The sequence below is a fragment of the Cibotium barometz genome, chromosome 3 (assembly GCF_041138505.1).
Source record: "Cibotium barometz isolate CiBa-2024 chromosome 3, ASM4113850v1, whole genome shotgun sequence".
Classification (NCBI taxonomy): Eukaryota; Viridiplantae; Streptophyta; class Polypodiopsida; order Cyatheales; family Cibotiaceae; genus Cibotium; species Cibotium barometz.
In genome coordinates this window covers 74,032,680-74,051,062 of record NC_141048.1, presented here as the reverse complement: position 1 = coordinate 74,051,062, position 18,383 = coordinate 74,032,680, and the positions used below count along the sequence as shown (strand labels likewise).

Below are 18,383 nucleotides of genomic sequence, written 5' to 3'. Positions count from 1 at the left end.
CCTTCTAAAAAAGATGATTCCCCTGCTGCAACTCCTAGGAAATATATGTATCACCATACACAAGGCAGCCCAAAAAGTAACAGGGCAAAATTTAGCATATATATTATATAGCAAACAAGACATGGTAGTAATTCCCCCCCATGGCTTCAACATTCCAACACGGCTGCTAGACAGATAATTATAAATTGAACAGAGCCTCTACAGCAAGAATGACCGCCTGCAAGGTTACCATGGATATTGTTGAATATTGTACTTAAATATTGTTGAATGTACAATCAATAAATTATTTTCTCCAACGCATGGAGATGGATGTGTGAAAAATTACAACCTGGAGGGGGCATCAACGTTCCTCACAGGTCCCTTGAACCATTTCCTAGCATCTATGAGCCACCATGACATGATAAGTGAGAGTACCACAGCAAGTGCAATAGGTGCATAATTGAATGTCTTCATTTCAATTGGATACTGGGTGGGAAGAAGAAAAACAATACAAGTGTAGCAGATCCAAAGAAAAGCAACAAGGCAAATGGGGCGGCTGTAACGCCCAAGGTAGAAAGGACCAGGATTGAATTTTCCCTGTGGCATGATCATGCGAGCAAAAATGGGGACAGCATATCCCCCCACCCATCCCACAGTACATATGGAGGTGATTGCAGTGAACACCACATTGACCCCAAGAATAGGTAGGCCAAGGAGGGCACAAATGACTGCACAAAGCCACACAGCATTTGCTGGTATCTTGTACTTGGGATGTATCTTTCGCCAAAACCGTGAGCCTGGGATTCCTCCATCTCGTGAGAGAGCGTACACCTGCATATTCAATAGCCTCTTTGATAAGGGCTCATCTTTAATATATATATATATATATATATATATAAAATCATTCAGAAGTTGCAGCAAGAAAATTTGCTTCTATCCTTGGGGGAAAACTTACAACTCGTGCTGCACTTGTCATGATGGATAGTCCACCAAAGAAAAAGGATCCCCAGATAACGAAAAGGAGAATAATTGCACCCATGGAGCTGTGGTACCGTCTATGGAAAGCATCGTAAAGAATCTGAGCTATCACAAAGTTCCCAGCAGTTTCATTGGTCGGATCATACAGATATGAGGGGTCCTGAAATGATAATTCAAAAAAGAAAAACAACTTTGGTTTATTACGACAGCTACACAATGAATCTGAACTACAAAGGCTTAGAGATGACAGCAAAAAAAATCACGCAGCCTGTCAAGCCACTCATAATAAGCTTATAGGTTTAAGCACACTACCTTTGTCCTGAGATACAAGGAAACAAATATACATATATATATATGGAGACATATACAAGGACGAGAAAATTCACCATGAAAAGTCTAACTTAGTTTGCTACTGTTTCCACCAAACCTGAAAATTACAAATCTCAAAGAAACTTCTTTGAATGACTTGTGCCAATTGATCTACGCTCCTGATGCGCAACAAAAGATCTCAATCACCTCAGCGAATCTCTAGAGATTCCCCACATTTCCGGATAGGTATGCTGTTGTATCATCTGCAAACTTTGACTCTAGCAGCACCTCCTAATTACGGAGAGGGAGACACAATCCCTAGAGTCCCGTCTCCTGACCGGAGAGGAAACTGCTCATGGCCTCGTTGACAAATAGGAAAAGGTAAGGTGCCAATGGACAGCCTTACTGGACCGAGCAAGGAAGGGGGAATCTGTCGCCTCGGGCTCCCTGAATGAGAACTTGACTATGAGAGGCTGAGTACAGTCTTGAAACACCACGGATCCACTCCACTCAGAATCCTATCCGGTGCATCATGCCCTCCAGAAAGCTCCAATCAACCCTATCATAAGCTTTGTCAATGACTAGGAGGAGCACTATGAGGTCTTGCTGCCGCATCCTGCCTGAAGCTATCGCCTCCCAGAAAGTGAAGATGATGTCTAAAACGCTCTGTTTGAGTGTCATGGATCAAATCAGGGAGGAAAGGCTGAAGTCTCCGACTGATGGCCTTGGCCAAGATCTTGTAGGCGGTTCCAAGAAGGGTCATGGGTCTTCTCTGCCACATCTCCAATCTATCACCACTCTCCTTAGGAATCAAGTGTATCAAACCCTCTGAAAGCCTCTCTGGCATGGCACATGTGCCCATAATCTCATTAAAGGCTGCTCGAAGGCTACCTTCCATGAGATCCCAGTAGTGAAGAAAGAAGGAAAGTGGAAGCCTGTCCACCCCTGGGTATTTTCCCCTAGGGAGAGCCATCAATGCCTCTGCCAGCTCCTCTGCTATGAAGGGAGTCAATAAGAAGGACCGTAAAGCGGGAGGAACCACCTCCCTTGTGCCGCTAGACCCTCTCGCACGCATCCATCACCTGTTGAGATAATGCGGCTATCAAATCCCCATCGGATCTCCTCGTAGAACGCTCCTAGTACAAGACTCAAAACCTGCAAACACACCAAACAAACGTGAAGGGGGTGCAGGCCTGACTCACCTCCCAACCTTGATAGCTGTGGGCAAGCCCATAAGTCTTGGTTGTCCCCACCAAGCCACGAGCTGAGCTAACTAGATGGACGTACCGACCAATCTCTACCTCATGACGTCCCATACTGCCACGAAGCTACCCTCGCGGGCCTCGAGATTGCTGCCGGCCTCGGCTACATAAAGCAGGTGCACGTCTGCACTAGATCCAGGCTCCTGACCATAGAGCTCTCACAAAGACACGCGAAACTCTATGAACTAATGACTAACCTTGGCCACCCTTTTATAGGCTCTTGGCCGATCATCGGGCATCCACACTTGGATGCCCGCCCGTCCATACTTGGGTGCCCGCCCGTTAGTCTATCCCTAACTCAGCTCACCAATCAACCTGCCTAGCCCCAAGCTTCCTCAAACCTCCAAGCTAGTCTTGTGTGCGTGTAGCACACGGTAGATACACACTGTGCACATGACATACTCCCCTTCCTCAAAGAGCTCACCCCTGAGCTCACTGAAAAGCCAGGGTAGTCTCTCTGAAGGGTAGTCAATGTCTCCCATGCAGCATCCTCCTCAATACGATCCTTCCACTTGATCTTGTATTCCGTGTGAGTGATAAGCGTATTACACAATCTTCTTTCACGAAATCCAAGAATCTTTTCAGGTTTGTGTGGAACAAATGTCGTGTCCTCGACATCTATGATTTCTTGAGGAGTAACTAACTAGTCTATTCCACCCAGTACTTCCTTAAGTCTACTGACATGAAATACAGGATGAACTTTCACATGAGAAGGCAAATCCAATTCATATGCGACTGAACCAATCCGTCGTGTAATACGAAATGGTCCACAGTATCTAGGGGATAATTTCGGAGATCGACCTATCCGTAAAGTCTCGGAATCTTTCGGAACTCGCAAATACACCATCGTTCCTACAGAGAACTCTCCGGGTGAACGATGTCTATTAGAATAAAATCTGTCTCTGTCTTGAGCACTTCTAATAGATTCTTTCACAACTTGTAACATTTCTTGCATATCTTGCAAAAAATTACGTGCTGCATCATGCTGAAGTCCTGAAAATCCCACTGTAACAAGTGATCTAGGTTGAAAACCATACATAAGCATGAAAGGACTAAAACTTGTACTCGTATCCTTAGTACTATTATATGCAAATTCTAAACATAGGAAGATAATCCTCCCATGAACTCTGTCTTTTGGAGACATATGCTCGAAGCATGTCCTCCAAAATTTAATTCACTCTTTCAGTCTGACCATAAGATTGAGGATGATGTGAGGAACTCAAATTCAAAGTTGTTTCCAACTTCTCAAAAACAAGTCTCCCCAAAATCACTTGTAAACTTAGAGTCCCTATCACTGACTATGTCCAGTGGTGGTAACCCATTCAGTCTGAACAATTGCTCAATGAACTGTCTTGCTAATTGCGTAGCTGTAATGGTCTTCCGTGTCGGTAAAAATCTAGCCATTTTTGTCAAGCGATCCACCACAATCCAAATAGAATCGTGGCCTTCACGTGTTCTTGGCGATCCGGTAATAAAATACATGAAAATACTTTTCCATTTATTACCTGGGATTTGCAAATGGGATTTGCAAAGGATGCAACAATCCAGCCTGTCTAAAGCGTTCAGCTTTATTTGCTTGACAAACTTGACACTTGAGAACATAATCTTCTACATACCCTTTTATCTTTGGCCAATAAAAAGTGTGTTTCACTAACGATAATGTCCTGTGTACCCCAGGGTGTCCAGCAGAAGGGGCGTTGTGACACTCTTTAAGAATCTTGGACCTAATGTCCGAAATCTGCGGTACACAAATTTTGTCATTACGGAATAGTAAACCATTCCGAATCATCCACTGACCTCCTCCAGCCTGAATGGTAGGCTGCTCAGTCATTGAGTCTTGGTCAATCAATGAGCTCCCATCCTAGATCTTTTGCCAAAATGGACCAAAATAACTATCAGTCCTGCAAAGCCCTCTCAATGACTAAAATAAGTCAGTAGAAATCTCGGTGAACGACAAAGTATTGACCTCTCTAATCCGACTAAGCGCATCTGCGACACTATTCATGGACCCCTTTCGATAATGAATCTCAAAATCAAAATCTTGCATTAACCTAGTCCATCGAGCTTTCCTTCCTCTCAAATCATTTGCATCACACATACTTGATTGACTGATGATCAGTCAATACCACAAACTTGGAGCCATATAAATAATGTCTCCAAACCTTGAGAGCGTGAATGACAACATAAAGCTCCTTCTCAAGGGTTGGCCAACGAAATTGAGTGTCTTCTAGCTTTTTACTCTCGAAAGCAGCAGGTCTACCATCTTGAAATAGAGTAGCTCCGATTGCATAGTCACTAGCATCAATTTCAAGAATATAAGGCCGACTAGGATCGGGTAATGCTAAGATAGGTGCTTCCTTGTTGGCTTTTATCTTTCAAAAGTCTGAAGGCTATATCCAGATCGTTATTCCAAGAGATAGGTTGATTCGACTTACGTCCACGACCTTTCGACAAGTCGGTCATCGGTAGTGTGAGCTGAGAGTACTCCCACATAGATTTCCGAAGAAAAACAACAAAACCGAGAAAAGAACGAAGTTGTTTCACTGTCTGCGGTATAGGCCAGGCCAGAACCTTCTGAACTCGGTCATAGTCTATGGTCAATACATCTCTAGTGATCTTGTGTCCGAAGTAAATGATGTCTGTCTCATGAAAAACTCACATTTACTTAATTTAGCATATAGTCGATTCTGTCTTAAAATAGTTAAAACAATCGTGAGGTGTCTAACGTGATCCTCAAGAGTACGACTATATATCAAAATATCATCTAGGAACACAACCAAATTTTTTTTCAAATGTTCACAAAAAAGATCGTTCATCATTTGTTGGAAAGTGGCTGGAGCATTGGTTAACCCAAAAGGTAATACGAGAAACTCGTAATGGCCATACCTAGTCCGAAAGGCGGTTCTTTCGACATGCCTTTCATGAATACGTATCTGGTGATAGGCCAATACGTAAATCTATCTTTGTGAAATACTTCGCTTCGGCTAACCGGTCAATCAGGTCATCTGATCTAGGGAGAGGATAACGGTTCTTAATTGTCAGCTTGTTCAATCTCTTGTAATCTATACACATTCTCCAAGTGTTGTCCTTTCTCCTAAGCAACACAGGTGCACCCCAAGGTGATTTACTTGGACGGATCTGTCAAATCCCCATAGGATCTCCTGGTAGAACGCTCTTGGTATAAGACTCGAAACCTGCCAACAAACCAAACAAACGTGAAGGAGATGCAGGCCTGACTCACCTCCCAACCTTGACAGCCGTGGGCAAGCCCACAAGTCTTGGCTGTCCCCACCGAGCCACGAGCTGAGCTAACTAGATGGACGTACCGACCAATCTCTACCTCGTGACGTCCCATGCCGCCACGAAGCTACTCTCACGGGCCTCGAGACTGCTGCCGGCCTCGACTGCATAAAGCAGGTGCACGTCTACACTAGATCCAAGCTCTTGACCATAGAGCTCTCACAAAGACACGCGAGACTCTATGAACTAATGACTAACCTTGGCCACCCTTTTATAGGCTCTTGGCCGGTGATCGGGCGTCCACATTTGGGCGCCCGCTCGTCCATACTTGGGTGCCCGCCCGTTAGTCTATCCCTAACTCAGCTCGCCAATCAGTCTGCCTAGCTCCAAGCTTCCCCAAACCTCGAAGCTAGTCTTGTGTGCGTGGGACGCCCATGAGGAGGGATTGGAAAAAATCTGTGGCGATGGTCCTCACATGGGGGGAGGGAGGGGGGGTCAGAAACAATAGCTCCATCCTAGCCTCATAGCCTACAAATATCATCTTTCCGCCTATGGGGCCTGTAATCTCAAAAAAGTCCCCCTCTGACTCTATCTCTAGCTTGGGTCCAAAAGGAAGCTCTGGCATGGTACTTGTGATCCACCATCCTCTCCTCGATGGATCTGATCTCTTGATCTCTGTACGAGCGGCAACGAGCTGACTCTCAATTCACGGGCTATCGGGGGAACTCTCCTGAAGCCGTTGAAGAGAAGTAAGGCCCCTCCTTAGGCTCCTCTCCTGCTCATGAAATCCCTCCAATCTGCTATGTGTTGCCTCCTACAAAAATCTGCTGATCTCACCAAGGCCCACATCCAAGGTGCACGTGACAGAGACTGAGAAAAAAATCCAATCCCATTCATAGCAGATCTCGGGGTCTTGTATGAGGCTATCCGGAATCCTAGTGCTCGCATGCATGTCATGCCTCCATGAGTCGTCTAAGGACAGAATAACCGGAGCATGATCAAAAAAAGTGGTGCCTGCTAAGATGCCGATCATGCCTCCACGACCACAAGCCCACTCATCCACATACAACCTATCAAGTCGAGAGAGGTTGGGACCGGTGGTCCTCCTATCGCACCACGACAAGCACAAGCTCCCACGATTACGCCCAAACTCTAGAAGAGGCCAAGGGTCCTGTCCCTTGAGTGCCAAGATCAACTCCTCCCATGTAGAGTACTCTGCACCTAAGACTATAGCCGTGCCTCCTCCGAGTTTCTCCTCTACTAACTCGATCATGTTAAAGTCTCCACCCATTCACCAAAAGTCAGCCTAAGGGCCTGACGGACTATGCTCCAGAAGATGGCTCTACCTGCCGCAGTGTTTGGGGCATAAACATTGAGGAAGCCCACGCAGTCCTCTCCAATCATAATGGTAATCCATTGCGCTCGCCCAGAGACTATGACACCAAGCCTATCACAGTCCGCAAGAGCTACTCGCTAACAAAAATACAAACTCCTCCTTGTGTCCCCGAGGGGCCGAAAGAAGGAGACCAAAAAGTGTGGCTCCTGCCTGGTAAAATCTTCCTGCAGCAACGGGTACGCCTCTTGGAAAGATGGTGCTCCAAGCACAACTTTACTCCCAAGTGGGAGTAAGAGGGATGTCACAGTTGAGGTTAAATGTTTAGAAGCCAGAGGAGATGTCACCATTTGGTCCCGATGCCTTGGTTTCTAACTAGTGTCCGATGAGAGTGGACGACCGTATGGTCAAGTATAAGATTTGTGAACAGTAGATTTAAAAATTACATGTGCATATGCATAACTCATGTATGCATGTGTTGGTTAGTCGATTTTGCTAGAAGTATGTCTTGTTTTTGTGTGCTACTTCTACTGTCATGGGTTAGCCTTGTAGCACCGGGTTTGCCCAAACTACTGGATGCAAGACCGTGTGAGTGCTCTGTCTATTCTGTTAATTAGTGGTTGACATTTTACAGGGCTCTTAATAAGTGGTGCCAAATTTTAGCCCAGAACCATGTTTGGGGACTTATTTTCAACTTACACCAGGCACCTAAGCAAGATGGGCACCCTCTACTTCATTTGTACTACCAGGCACCCTCTTCCATGTAGAGCATGGGGAGCGTGGCACATTTTGAGCGAAAGTGGGCACCTTTGTGGGCTTCCCAAACACTAGGCACTTGTTCCCCCTCATGGCCACCTAACTCACCCACTACCCTCTCCATCCCTCTGATGGTCTAGGCACCTACCCCATCCATTGTACCACGACCCAACCGGGTTGTACAACCAACTCCACCTGCTTCTCGCCTCCTGTACAACCTATACGGTGCCTAACACCACCTGTACAGCCAACTATACAGACATTGCCCACCTGCTACACAGGTTGCCTAGCATTTGTACCACCTGATTCAACATTTATATATATACCTAGATGAATCCAAGAACATGCCCAAATTCACCTTATAAGAAAGTGCAATTTACAACATCATGGTAGTCATCCACAAGACAATAAACCAACTCCATCATGCATAGTATGGACTAGATACTACATTGTACGGACATTGCCCGCCTACTACAAAGGTTGCCTAGCAATTGTGCAACCTAATCCAACACCTGTATGGCATGTTTCTCACTATTTTTCAACCAAGAAGAGTACATGTTTGCTATTGCTGGTGCCCGGTGGTGCTGAAAACTAGGAATCTGTATTCCTGTGTGCATCGTTGCCTGTGTGAGACTGGGCTTGGCCTATGAGATCCAGGCAGGAGTCTTTGTGAGACTGGGCCCTATCTACAAGATCCACACAGGCTTGGTGTGAAGTTGGAAGCTCACCTTGCATAGTGGCTTGCGCGGAGGGCTCCATTTCCTTGTTGAGTGGCTTCAGCTTGGAGTGAAAGTTTTCGTGGATTTCATATTGTATTTGGAAATCTCGTGCTTGGCACACCCACTATCTTGTACTCAAAATTCTTTGTGGGAATAAAGGGGTCAGATCATTCTGACCCTAGTGTGGTGTATTGTGCTTAATTCGTGTTGTGTGATCGGTTAAATGTTGTCTAGCGTTATAGTTATTTAACCACAAGATTAGGGCTCTTAATCCATTGCGTTTTTGTACTTTGACTTCAAATACAATTTGTTAAACAATTTGGTGCCTTTGAGTTGGTGTAACTAGTCATCTATCCATGGTAGAGAAAGTTTGATCTTGACAGTCGGCTTGTTGAGGGTCTTCGGTAAAGACTCCTGCCGTTCTTTTTGAACACGACCACTGGCACTCCTAACAGAGAATTTTATCTAAACCATGCCCTTAGCCAATATATCTAGTAGTTGTTGCTTCAGCTTATTTTTTCCAAGAAAAGATACTTCATTAGTCATAAAAGAGAAACATCCACGAGAAACCCTAAAGAGGAGTCTGATATGTGCATCCCGCAAAAAAGAGGAAAAACAAATACTTAAGATGGAGGCACCTCTTTACTCGCCGCTCTCAAGGGGAGGGGAAAAATCACACTGGGGATCTACAATGCCAAATCAGTCCGTTTCGTTCTCTCATGTAAGGAGGGGGCCCGGACTCCAAGTGTGTAGGAAGGTTGCGTAGCGACACTGCACCCGCTCCAAACCGCCCGCAGGATGCTCCAAGCATTCACACCTTGGGTGTGAATGCTGTCTAACCAAATAGACTGGATCGTCTCTGCCGGGGAAGCGGTGGCGCCATCAATGGCCTTTCTGCATCTAGCCCACCAAATGTGGAGTAAGCAGCAATGCTGCTAATGATCTCCCATCTCTGGCAGGCTCCCGACCTAGAGGTCAACTAGGGAATTGGGACCACCGAGGCAGGAATGGCTAAGATCCGAAAGAGGGTTAGCTGTAGGACGAGACCAATGTTGCCCTCCTTGTAAAGTAGGGCTGCACCGATCGCCATAGCCCAAACAATCGCACCCCAAACACACCGCACCCATCCCCGTGGGGAAGCGGTGGCACCATCAATGGCCTTTCTGCATCTAGCCCACCAAATGTGCAACAAGCAGCAATGCTGCTAGTGGTCTCCCATCTTTGGCAGGCTCCCAACCTAGAGGTCAACTAGGAACTGGGACCGCTGAGGCAGGAATGGCTAAGATCTGAAAGAAGGTGAGCTGTAGGATGAGACCAATGTTGCCCTGCTTGTAAAGTAGGGCCGCACCCATCCCCATAGCCCAGCAAGAATGGCTAAGATCTGAAAGAGGGTGAGCTGTAGGATGAGACCAATGTTGCCCTCCTTGTAAAGTAGGGCCACACCCATCCCCATAGCCCAAACAATGGCACCCCAACTGATAAAATGGAGGGTGTTGGAACTTGGGCTCAGATGTGAATAGCCTAAGGATCCTCCACCAAATTTATTAAGCCTGTGGACAGTCCCAAAGGGAGTGCCGTTGTGTCTCCTCCCAAGGGGTGTTGCAATGGCTACACAGGAAAATTCATCCCACAATGCAAGCCATGTGCCAACAGTGAGGCTATGATGTACCAATAGTCAAAAGAAGGGAAACCTTCTGGACGCCAAAGCTATCCTAGAGCCTGTGGTAGTGTCACATGCACCTTGCACAGGAGTGCTATGTGACAAACTGGCTCTACATCAGTGCACCATTCATCAGTAGGAGTCACCTTTTTTAGGAATATTTTTTCGTATGTTGTGGCCCCATTGTGAGCCCTTAGTCTAGGGACAGTCAGGCACAAGCTACGTAGGTCAGTCTCTCAGCCTAAGAGGTCAGTCAAGTGTCAGTCCTCTTAACCCACTTGGAGAATATGTCAAATAGTGCATATAGTGTCAGCCTTAGCATTAGGGTTGCATTAGGTGATGCCTTGGGCCAGGCCATTACATGGCCAGCCCCATAAAGGGCATCTTCCAAGCCATAGAAGGGTTTGAGCAGCTACTCAGCTGCCCTACATTGGCCCATGGCTGTCGGCCAACTCAACAGCCTCAGAAATGGCTGTCGGCCAGCATACACTAGTCCCCATGAGCAGTCGGCCAGTGATAGTGCCTATGGGCAGCACTCGGCCCATAGAAGTGGAAGGGAGGGACTAGTGTGAGAACTCATCGATAGAACCTCTCTTGTTCGGGACACTGAAATTTGTCCTGTAGGATCTCATTGGATGTTCGAGATTGTTGGAACATGTGGTAGCTTTTTGAAAAGCTGACCTTCAATTTTCGGCCAATTTGGTGGGATGAAAGAGTAGCTGGAACCGAAGATAGTCATTTGTTCATGCCAAGTTGATGGCATTCAGAGAGCATATGGTATCCAGAAGAGCATATTGCCTTTTCAATGGATGGATCAAGGAATGCAAGCTGACTCGAGGAGTCAGAATGACATAAGGAGTCGGGCCCTTTTAGGCCAAGCATTGAAGGTGACTTGGGACAATGATTGGTTCTCTAGAAACAAGGTCCTTCAATTGGTAATCTTCTGCGAACAAGAAGCTTGGTGGTTGAAGGAGGACCCCTAGCTTCTAGTAGATTTGGATAACCTTTCTATCTGGGTTATTGGCATCCCACAAAAGACTTCTAGGAAGTTAGGATTTTGTGAGTAGGCGGATTCTGATGGAAGTGTAGGAGTTAGGATAGGGAAGGATATCTCGTTATGGGCCATGGCTTTAGTGAATCAGAAGCAATTGTTGGGAATCTCTCCACACAAATGTTTGCCAATTATTTATTTTCTCAAGTTGAAAGTTGTGCCTATTGATAATAAAGGCAACTTCTCACAAGGAGAATTTCGGTTATGCATGGTGTGCTTGCTTGCTTCTCTCCCTTTCCCTCTTCTTTCCCATCTCCATCAAGCAATGGGTGACAATATCACTGAGGCGCCCATCATAGTTGCCAAGCGTTTCATGAAACGCGTTTCATAAACGTTTCTTTCATTTCCCAGACGTTTCAAAACGTTTCACACAAAAGGGGGGGGGGGGGGGGGGGGGGGGGGGGTAAAGACCCTAAAATTTATATATAAGTTTATAATATGTAAAAAATATGCCACCTTCCCTGCAAAACAATATTAAATATGCATCATTTACACATTAAAACATGTTTACAAGCTAAAACTAAAGAATCTGGGTGACCCAGTTATTACAATGGGCACCCAACCGACCAATTGGCATAAATAAACTAGCAACATCAAGAATCAAGATATGGATTCCATCATCAATAATGGCACTCAAAGTGATCACAAAAAGTCTGAATCCTGAGCTGATACAAAAAAAGAAAACTGAAGTCTGAAATACACAAAGTAAAGCATGCAGGTGTTTTTTCAAAAAACGGGCTCTAAAACACTGAAATCGTATCTTTTCCCAAGTGACATGAAAGAAAAGCGTTTCATACGTTCGAAACATTTCATTTCATTCAGTTGCAATGAAACGTGTTTCATTGCAACTATGGCACCCATCTACAATATAGTGAGAGAGAGCAACTGCCTAGGAGTGGATAGTGGATGACGCCATCTCGCAGTTTCATGCACTGCCGGGGGCATAGTTGTTACGAGGCACACCTCTAATGGTTAGAGGCGTTCGAGGCATACAAGGCGTACGACAGCTTGATCGAGGTGTCCACCCAAAAAAAAAAAATGTTGGTTTGAGTCTTTAGACGGGGGCTTTAAGGGCCCAAGGCAGCCCCTCTCACACACACTCTCTCTCTCCCTCATTCTCTCCCTCCCTCCCTTAAGCCTTTCTCAAGACCCAAAGTTCAAACTTCAAACTTCAAACACAGTAGGATGATGATGTTTTTTATACCCACTTTTGGAGCTATCTCTATACTCTACCAGTTCATTTCAGTTCATTTCATTTTACTTTGTACCCTTGAATCTTGATGATGTATCCAGATGATGATGGACTATTTTCGTCTCATAGGTCATTTTGGCCTTTTGCAGACGTTTAATACAGCTTTCTTTCTTTCACACACACACTCTCTCTCCCTCTCATACACACCCTCTCTCTCCCTCCCTCAAGGCTCATACATACACACTCTAGTCTCTCTCTCTCTCTCTCAACTTTCACTATATAATTATATCTATCTATCACTATATATATATATATATATATATATATATATATATATATATATATATATATATAAAACAGACGCCTCTGACGTCTCTAAAAAATACGAGTCTTTCGAGGCGTGTACCATACCCACCTCGTACCAAACGCCTCTAACGCCTCTAACAACCTTGGCCGGGGGCGACACTGAGACCTATGTGCTGTTGTCAGGGGTGGCGGAATGAGGACTGAAATCTCGACAAAACTGGGGATCTCCTGGGAGGTGGGTAGGACCACCTCACCATTCAAATCCAGGTCCTGAGCTAAATGCTCATAACGGTGGCGAAGGGGCGGGGGGGGGGGGAGAGGAGGGACGGCAGAATACAACAGGGAGGGGGGCCGAGGGAGGAGAGACCGCCTGATCAACATCCTCGAGGAACCAAAATCAAAGCGAATGTAACTGGGATCTCCTTGGAGGTGGGTGGGACCACATCGCCATTTGAATCCAGGTCCTGAGCTAAATGCTCATAACGGTTGCCAATAGGCACCGTTGCCTCGGGGATCCCACCTGCCTGGCTCTCTGGATGTCAATGCCCTTGCGGAGGAGGGTAGTTCCACTGGCTGCCTGAGTCCTCTGAATGCTAGGTGTGCCACTGGGGAGACTGGTGGCGGTTAGCTGGGTCAGGCTGGCCAGAAGCACCTGCCCATCTGGCTAAGGAGAGGGATGGGGATGCCCTCCTCCGCTCCTATCGGAGGGGCTCAGGGCAGTTCCAGGTGAGGATCTGAGGGGCGTCCTTGGCAGGCTTGTCGTCAAGGGCAAGCTCTGGTTAGGTGCCCCATCTGCCTGCAAATGAAGCACTGCCCAGGAAGACACTCGCCGAGAATCCCTCCTTTAAGCTGGGAAGCGCAATGGCCTAAGGAAGAGCCTCCAGCGAGGCTATGAATACTCTGAGGGAGGGAATCCCTGCTGCCCTGGCTATCACAGAGGCGACAGTCTGGGAGGATTCCAGGACCTGTGTCCAATTGACTGCAGGGATTATTTGGCACTATCATTTTTTCTGACTTGCTTCATCAGCAATGATTGAAGATGAGAAGTCCTTTTTAGAATGGTTTCTAATATCTGTATATTTTTTCAACTTAAAGCAGTTCACAAAAAATGTTCATTCTTTTGAGCTATCAGAATTCCATGTAAGCACAGAACATGCATTTAAGAGATTGATTATACCAGAACCTGTTATTACCAGAATTCCACAGAATATGCATTTAAGAGACTGAGCATACTGTTGGAAAGTTGCATCAGTATTAATGCTTAAAAAGAGTAGTTTGCCATCAAAACACAATGTATTGGAGCCCTACATGCTCACCTGAATGCTGAATGTGAGCGCCAAAATGTAGGCCCATCCAAATACCGAAATTATTCCAATGCTTGAAAGAATTGCAATGGGACCATTTTTATCTGCTCCTTTGGTTTCTTCTGTTAGATGTGCAGCAGCATCATACCCATAAAGTGAGTACTGACTGACAAGGAATGAAAGAACCACCGCATATGGTTTGCTTTGTATTCCAGTTATACTGGATGATAACTGAAATTCTGAAAAGACATATGATGCCGTTTGAGTTGTAGGTGCAACCAATGGAAGCAAGATAACAATAACTGTCCCTCCTATCACCTGCACACAAAAATCAATCACATGTATTTGCAATTCTGACAAAAGCACTCCTATGCTGCAGTTCCAGGTCTTAATCAAGCATGCACTTGTAAGGTAGCCTTGCACTTCAAAAAACATGTGAAAGAGGTGGTTTGGGCTCTAAAACTGAATGAGGACATGCTACTGACTCAGATTAAGTGTCTACAAAATGACAACCAAGTTAATCCTTTACTAGTCAAAAAGAAAGAGACATAACAACTACACATTCACAGTTAACAATTACGTGAATTCTAGATGAGAGCAAAGTCACACCTGCCACCAGATGGAAACAATATCGATGTAAGCTATCACATCGAGAGCAAAAGTATTCAATATTGCCCACAAAAAGGTTAGTCCAAGGTACATTGCCAAAAAAACACCACGAGGAGCAAAGTAGCCACCATCCTTGTTTGTCCCTGTGCTCAAAAGAATTATATTTTGCAAAACTTGTGATCCTGCATAGGCCTTCAAAATTATCCAAAATGTCAGAAGCTTTTTAAATGAATGTGCTTCTAAGAAAAAGTGAAAGACTGCACAGATTCAAGAGAGAAAGATAGCAAAGAAGAAAGTTGTATTGAAATCTTCAAAAGACTCCAAGGGTATATGACACCAAAAAGCAGTACATGTCCATGAGAATACCGAGTCATGGAAAAAAAACTAGTTAACAAAGCTCTGGAAGCCAGATGGCTGATACAATATGTCACTATGTGAGATCAATGAGAGAGACAGAGAGAGAGAGAGACAAATAGACAAACAAAGAGACAAAGACAGAGAAGAAGAAGAAGAAGAAGAAGAAGAAGATATATTAACGTCTTGCAAAAGACCCAACAGGTCATGAGACAAAAGGTGTACAATGTGTCCATGGAATCTCATCATGGAAACAAAAATACAACATAACAATAAAACTAGGTAAATGTAGATATGTATGGATCGTCATCGTCATCCTCCTCATGGAGGATCACCATCCTCATCATTGTGGGGTGTAGAGGATACGGAGGTGTGAGTGTGGAGAGTGAGCTATCCATCGATGTGTCATAGGGGTCCATAAAGGATGCCAACATTGGCGAGGGGGTGAGGAGGGCCCCTGGATCTGTAGGGCTGAGGAGAAGCTGGGATGAGGTAGCGGCTACAGATGCTCAGTGAAGGGCAAGAATCTCATCAATCTAGGGCTGGTGAGCCTGGGGTGCACGAGGTCCAGGATGGTGAGGCCGTTTGGCTCTCCGAAGTGCGGTGGCAAGGTAACTCCAGTCGAGGGGGAAGATGGTGGGCCCCTCGTCGCTACTGTGGTAGCCTCATCCGTCTGAGTGTCGTCCTCCTGTGGGCAGAAAAAACTGGTGATGGTAGAGTGAGATGGGTGCCGGCTCGAGGATCTCACAAATTACAATAGTAACTCTTTGTCATCATCCGGATCTCCAACAGGAAGAGTCTGAGACAACGCTGATCTTGATACTCCATAACCCAAGATAATGGCTCAAATCCCTCTCTGAATAGGCACTATATGAATCCATCCTTTGTAAGCCTCGGAAAATGATCACTGTAGTACTGCATCTTGGGCTGTAGGGGCTCCCCTAGAGTAATCCATGTATCTTGAATATGTAACTATAGCAAATCATATCGAATTACCCGGTTCCTATCCACATGTGTGACCCTAGTGCAGGGGAGTCTCGGCCATACTGAAATGGGGGTAGTCGTCTCATCTGTAGTCCGTGTGTGGTGAACTATGTGAGGATAGAAGCATACCAGAATGGATGCACCCCTCTCTCTGCTATCACCCGAGAAGACTGTAGTGTCAGGTATGGTAACCATGACGAATCCATCGCTAGTATCCTCCGTATGTACGTAATAGTCTGGAATAAGGCCTCGAGTTGTAGCAAACTCTGCTTGATATGGTGAGGGACATATGGTTTCGTGCGTATCAATCTGGATACTATCAAAATCTGTGGATGGTCTATCTGTGCTGTCAATCTGCCACTGATAAGCCTGGTGCCCAGAATGGGGATGCATACATCACCGCCGGAGTCACTAGTGGGTGAAAAAGCCAGCCCTTCGTCTTGCGCTCCTGGAAGTGTGTCTGGTGGCACTCACTCCCTAGGAGGGCAAGTGCAGCGTATCCCCTAGTCAGTCCATCCTGTGATGACTGTCTCATGGAGAAGCATCTGCCAGAGCTCATGAAAGTGACCCCCAAGTAGACATATCAGTTTGCTACCTCCACCCATTTCCTCACACTAGAGGAAGTATAGAAGACCATGACCTCGGTCCTCCCAAGGTTAACTAACAAGCCCCTCTGCAAACAGATGTCTTGTAGGGCATCCATGTGCTTCTATAGTCCCTCTTGTGAGTTTGCAATAACCACTATATAAGAGAATAGACCCACCCCTCCAGCTCTCGCTCTGTCAATACAGTCTGAGATCTTGTAAATGTATAGCCCCCGAAGAGGGTGGGGTATAGTGGGCAGCCCTGTTTCACCCCAACAGTACTAGATATCTCCTCTAAGAGTCCTCCAAGGCATCTCATCCTCCCAACCACCGACTCATATAAAGCAATAATACCCCAAATCATGTCTAATGGAACCCCAAGGATATGATGTAGACGCTGTAGTAGGCAATCGCGTGACACCATATCAAAGGCTTTGTGAAAATCCACAAAGCAACAATAGAGGTGTCGGCCATCAGCCTTAGCCTGCTCAATGAGGCTCTTGAGGTGAAGATGTAATCCAAGGTGGAGAAGGTATGTCTTAACCCTGCCTGGCCTCGTGCTCTATGCCCCTCTCTCTATGCCAATGAGCTGAGATCTGTGCTATTTGCACTCTGATTTCTTTGCCAACCACCTTGGCCCCTTTGGCTTCCCCTGCCTCTAGATTGGCCTCTTCCACCTGTGTATGATTCCTATTGCTACTGCGAATCATTGGACTGTTGTTATCCATAATTATGGTTTCCATGTTGGTCACCACCTTTTGACCACATCCATATAAGTGTCAAATACTATCTAATACCTCTCCAGCGAAGTAAAGTAGACCAGATTTAGACGAGGTTGACTTGGTCAACCAACAAATTTTGATTTTCAACTGATATTTCTCATGTTCGTATGATGTACCCCAAGCCTATGCTTCAAGTGGTAAAGCATGTGCATGTTTTTTAAGGCACCAAGAGTGTGGGAAAACATGATGGTAATATACAAAGGCACCAAGAGTGTGGAAAAACATGTTTTTTAAGGCACCAAGAGTGTGGGAAAACATGATGGTAATATGCAAAGGTGAATAATTGAGGATGCAAACAAGCGCAAGGAAGTAGAATGGCTTTGATATATGAAGTTGTACATATCCTAGCTTGCCAAAACCTATAAAGATTGAAGAGTTCATTACTATGCCAAGCCTCCTCAAAATTTCCGCTCAAGAAGAGTCAATATATCTCCCAGTATTGCTTTATCACATATGCTCGTTTCTTGCAGCAGTGAGAGAGCAGTTAATCCTTTGAGCATCACGCTCGAGGATTTGACCAATCGCTATCTCTCACTTGAGAGGAGCACGTGTGGTGCAGCACACGTCGTCATACCAACCATTCTGGGCATGGTACCCATCCGAGGCTTAGCATTGGAGCAGGGGGTGTGGATGGGGGTGGCGGTGGCGGTGGACTAGGTGGTGTACAAGCAATGGAAAACGAGAGGTAGGTGTGGTCGGCTCCAAGAGGGCATGTGGGGATGGTGAACTTGGAGATGAGTGAAGCAAGAGTCCCATAATATAATCCACCGTGCTCGATCCTCCACTATATGGAAAGCTTGTGAGTCCGCCGGATAGGGGCCACTGTGCCATCCCATTATAAATAACAAGACCATGCTGAGAACCTAACTCCATGAGGTGCCTCCCATATCTAGTGATAGCTCCAAGGTCCTCAGACGCCCACTGCAATCCTATGCCCTCTTGGTCAAGTGCCTCTAGTTTGATAGGGTCCTCAAAGCTATA

The 18,383-nt window shown here is 45.8% G+C and overlaps 1 protein-coding gene across 1 annotated transcript in view; it reads right to left on the bottom strand.

The window, feature by feature from the left end:
* Positions 1 to 228: 228 nt before the first annotated feature.
* Positions 229 to 18,383, bottom strand: part of LOC147640516 (amino-acid permease BAT1-like) — a 92,417-nt gene continuing 74,262 nt past the window's right edge. Inside the window, exons 4-7 of the mRNA XM_086781496.1 lie at positions 14,699 to 14,890; positions 14,102 to 14,407; positions 935 to 1,117; positions 229 to 810 (exon numbers count right to left, since the gene is read on the bottom strand). Coding sequence (XP_086637622.1) covers positions 322 to 810; positions 935 to 1,117; positions 14,102 to 14,407; positions 14,699 to 14,890 — 1,170 coding nt within the window. The 3' untranslated portion in view covers positions 229 to 321. The remainder of the gene's footprint in view (positions 811 to 934; positions 1,118 to 14,101; positions 14,408 to 14,698; positions 14,891 to 18,383) is intronic.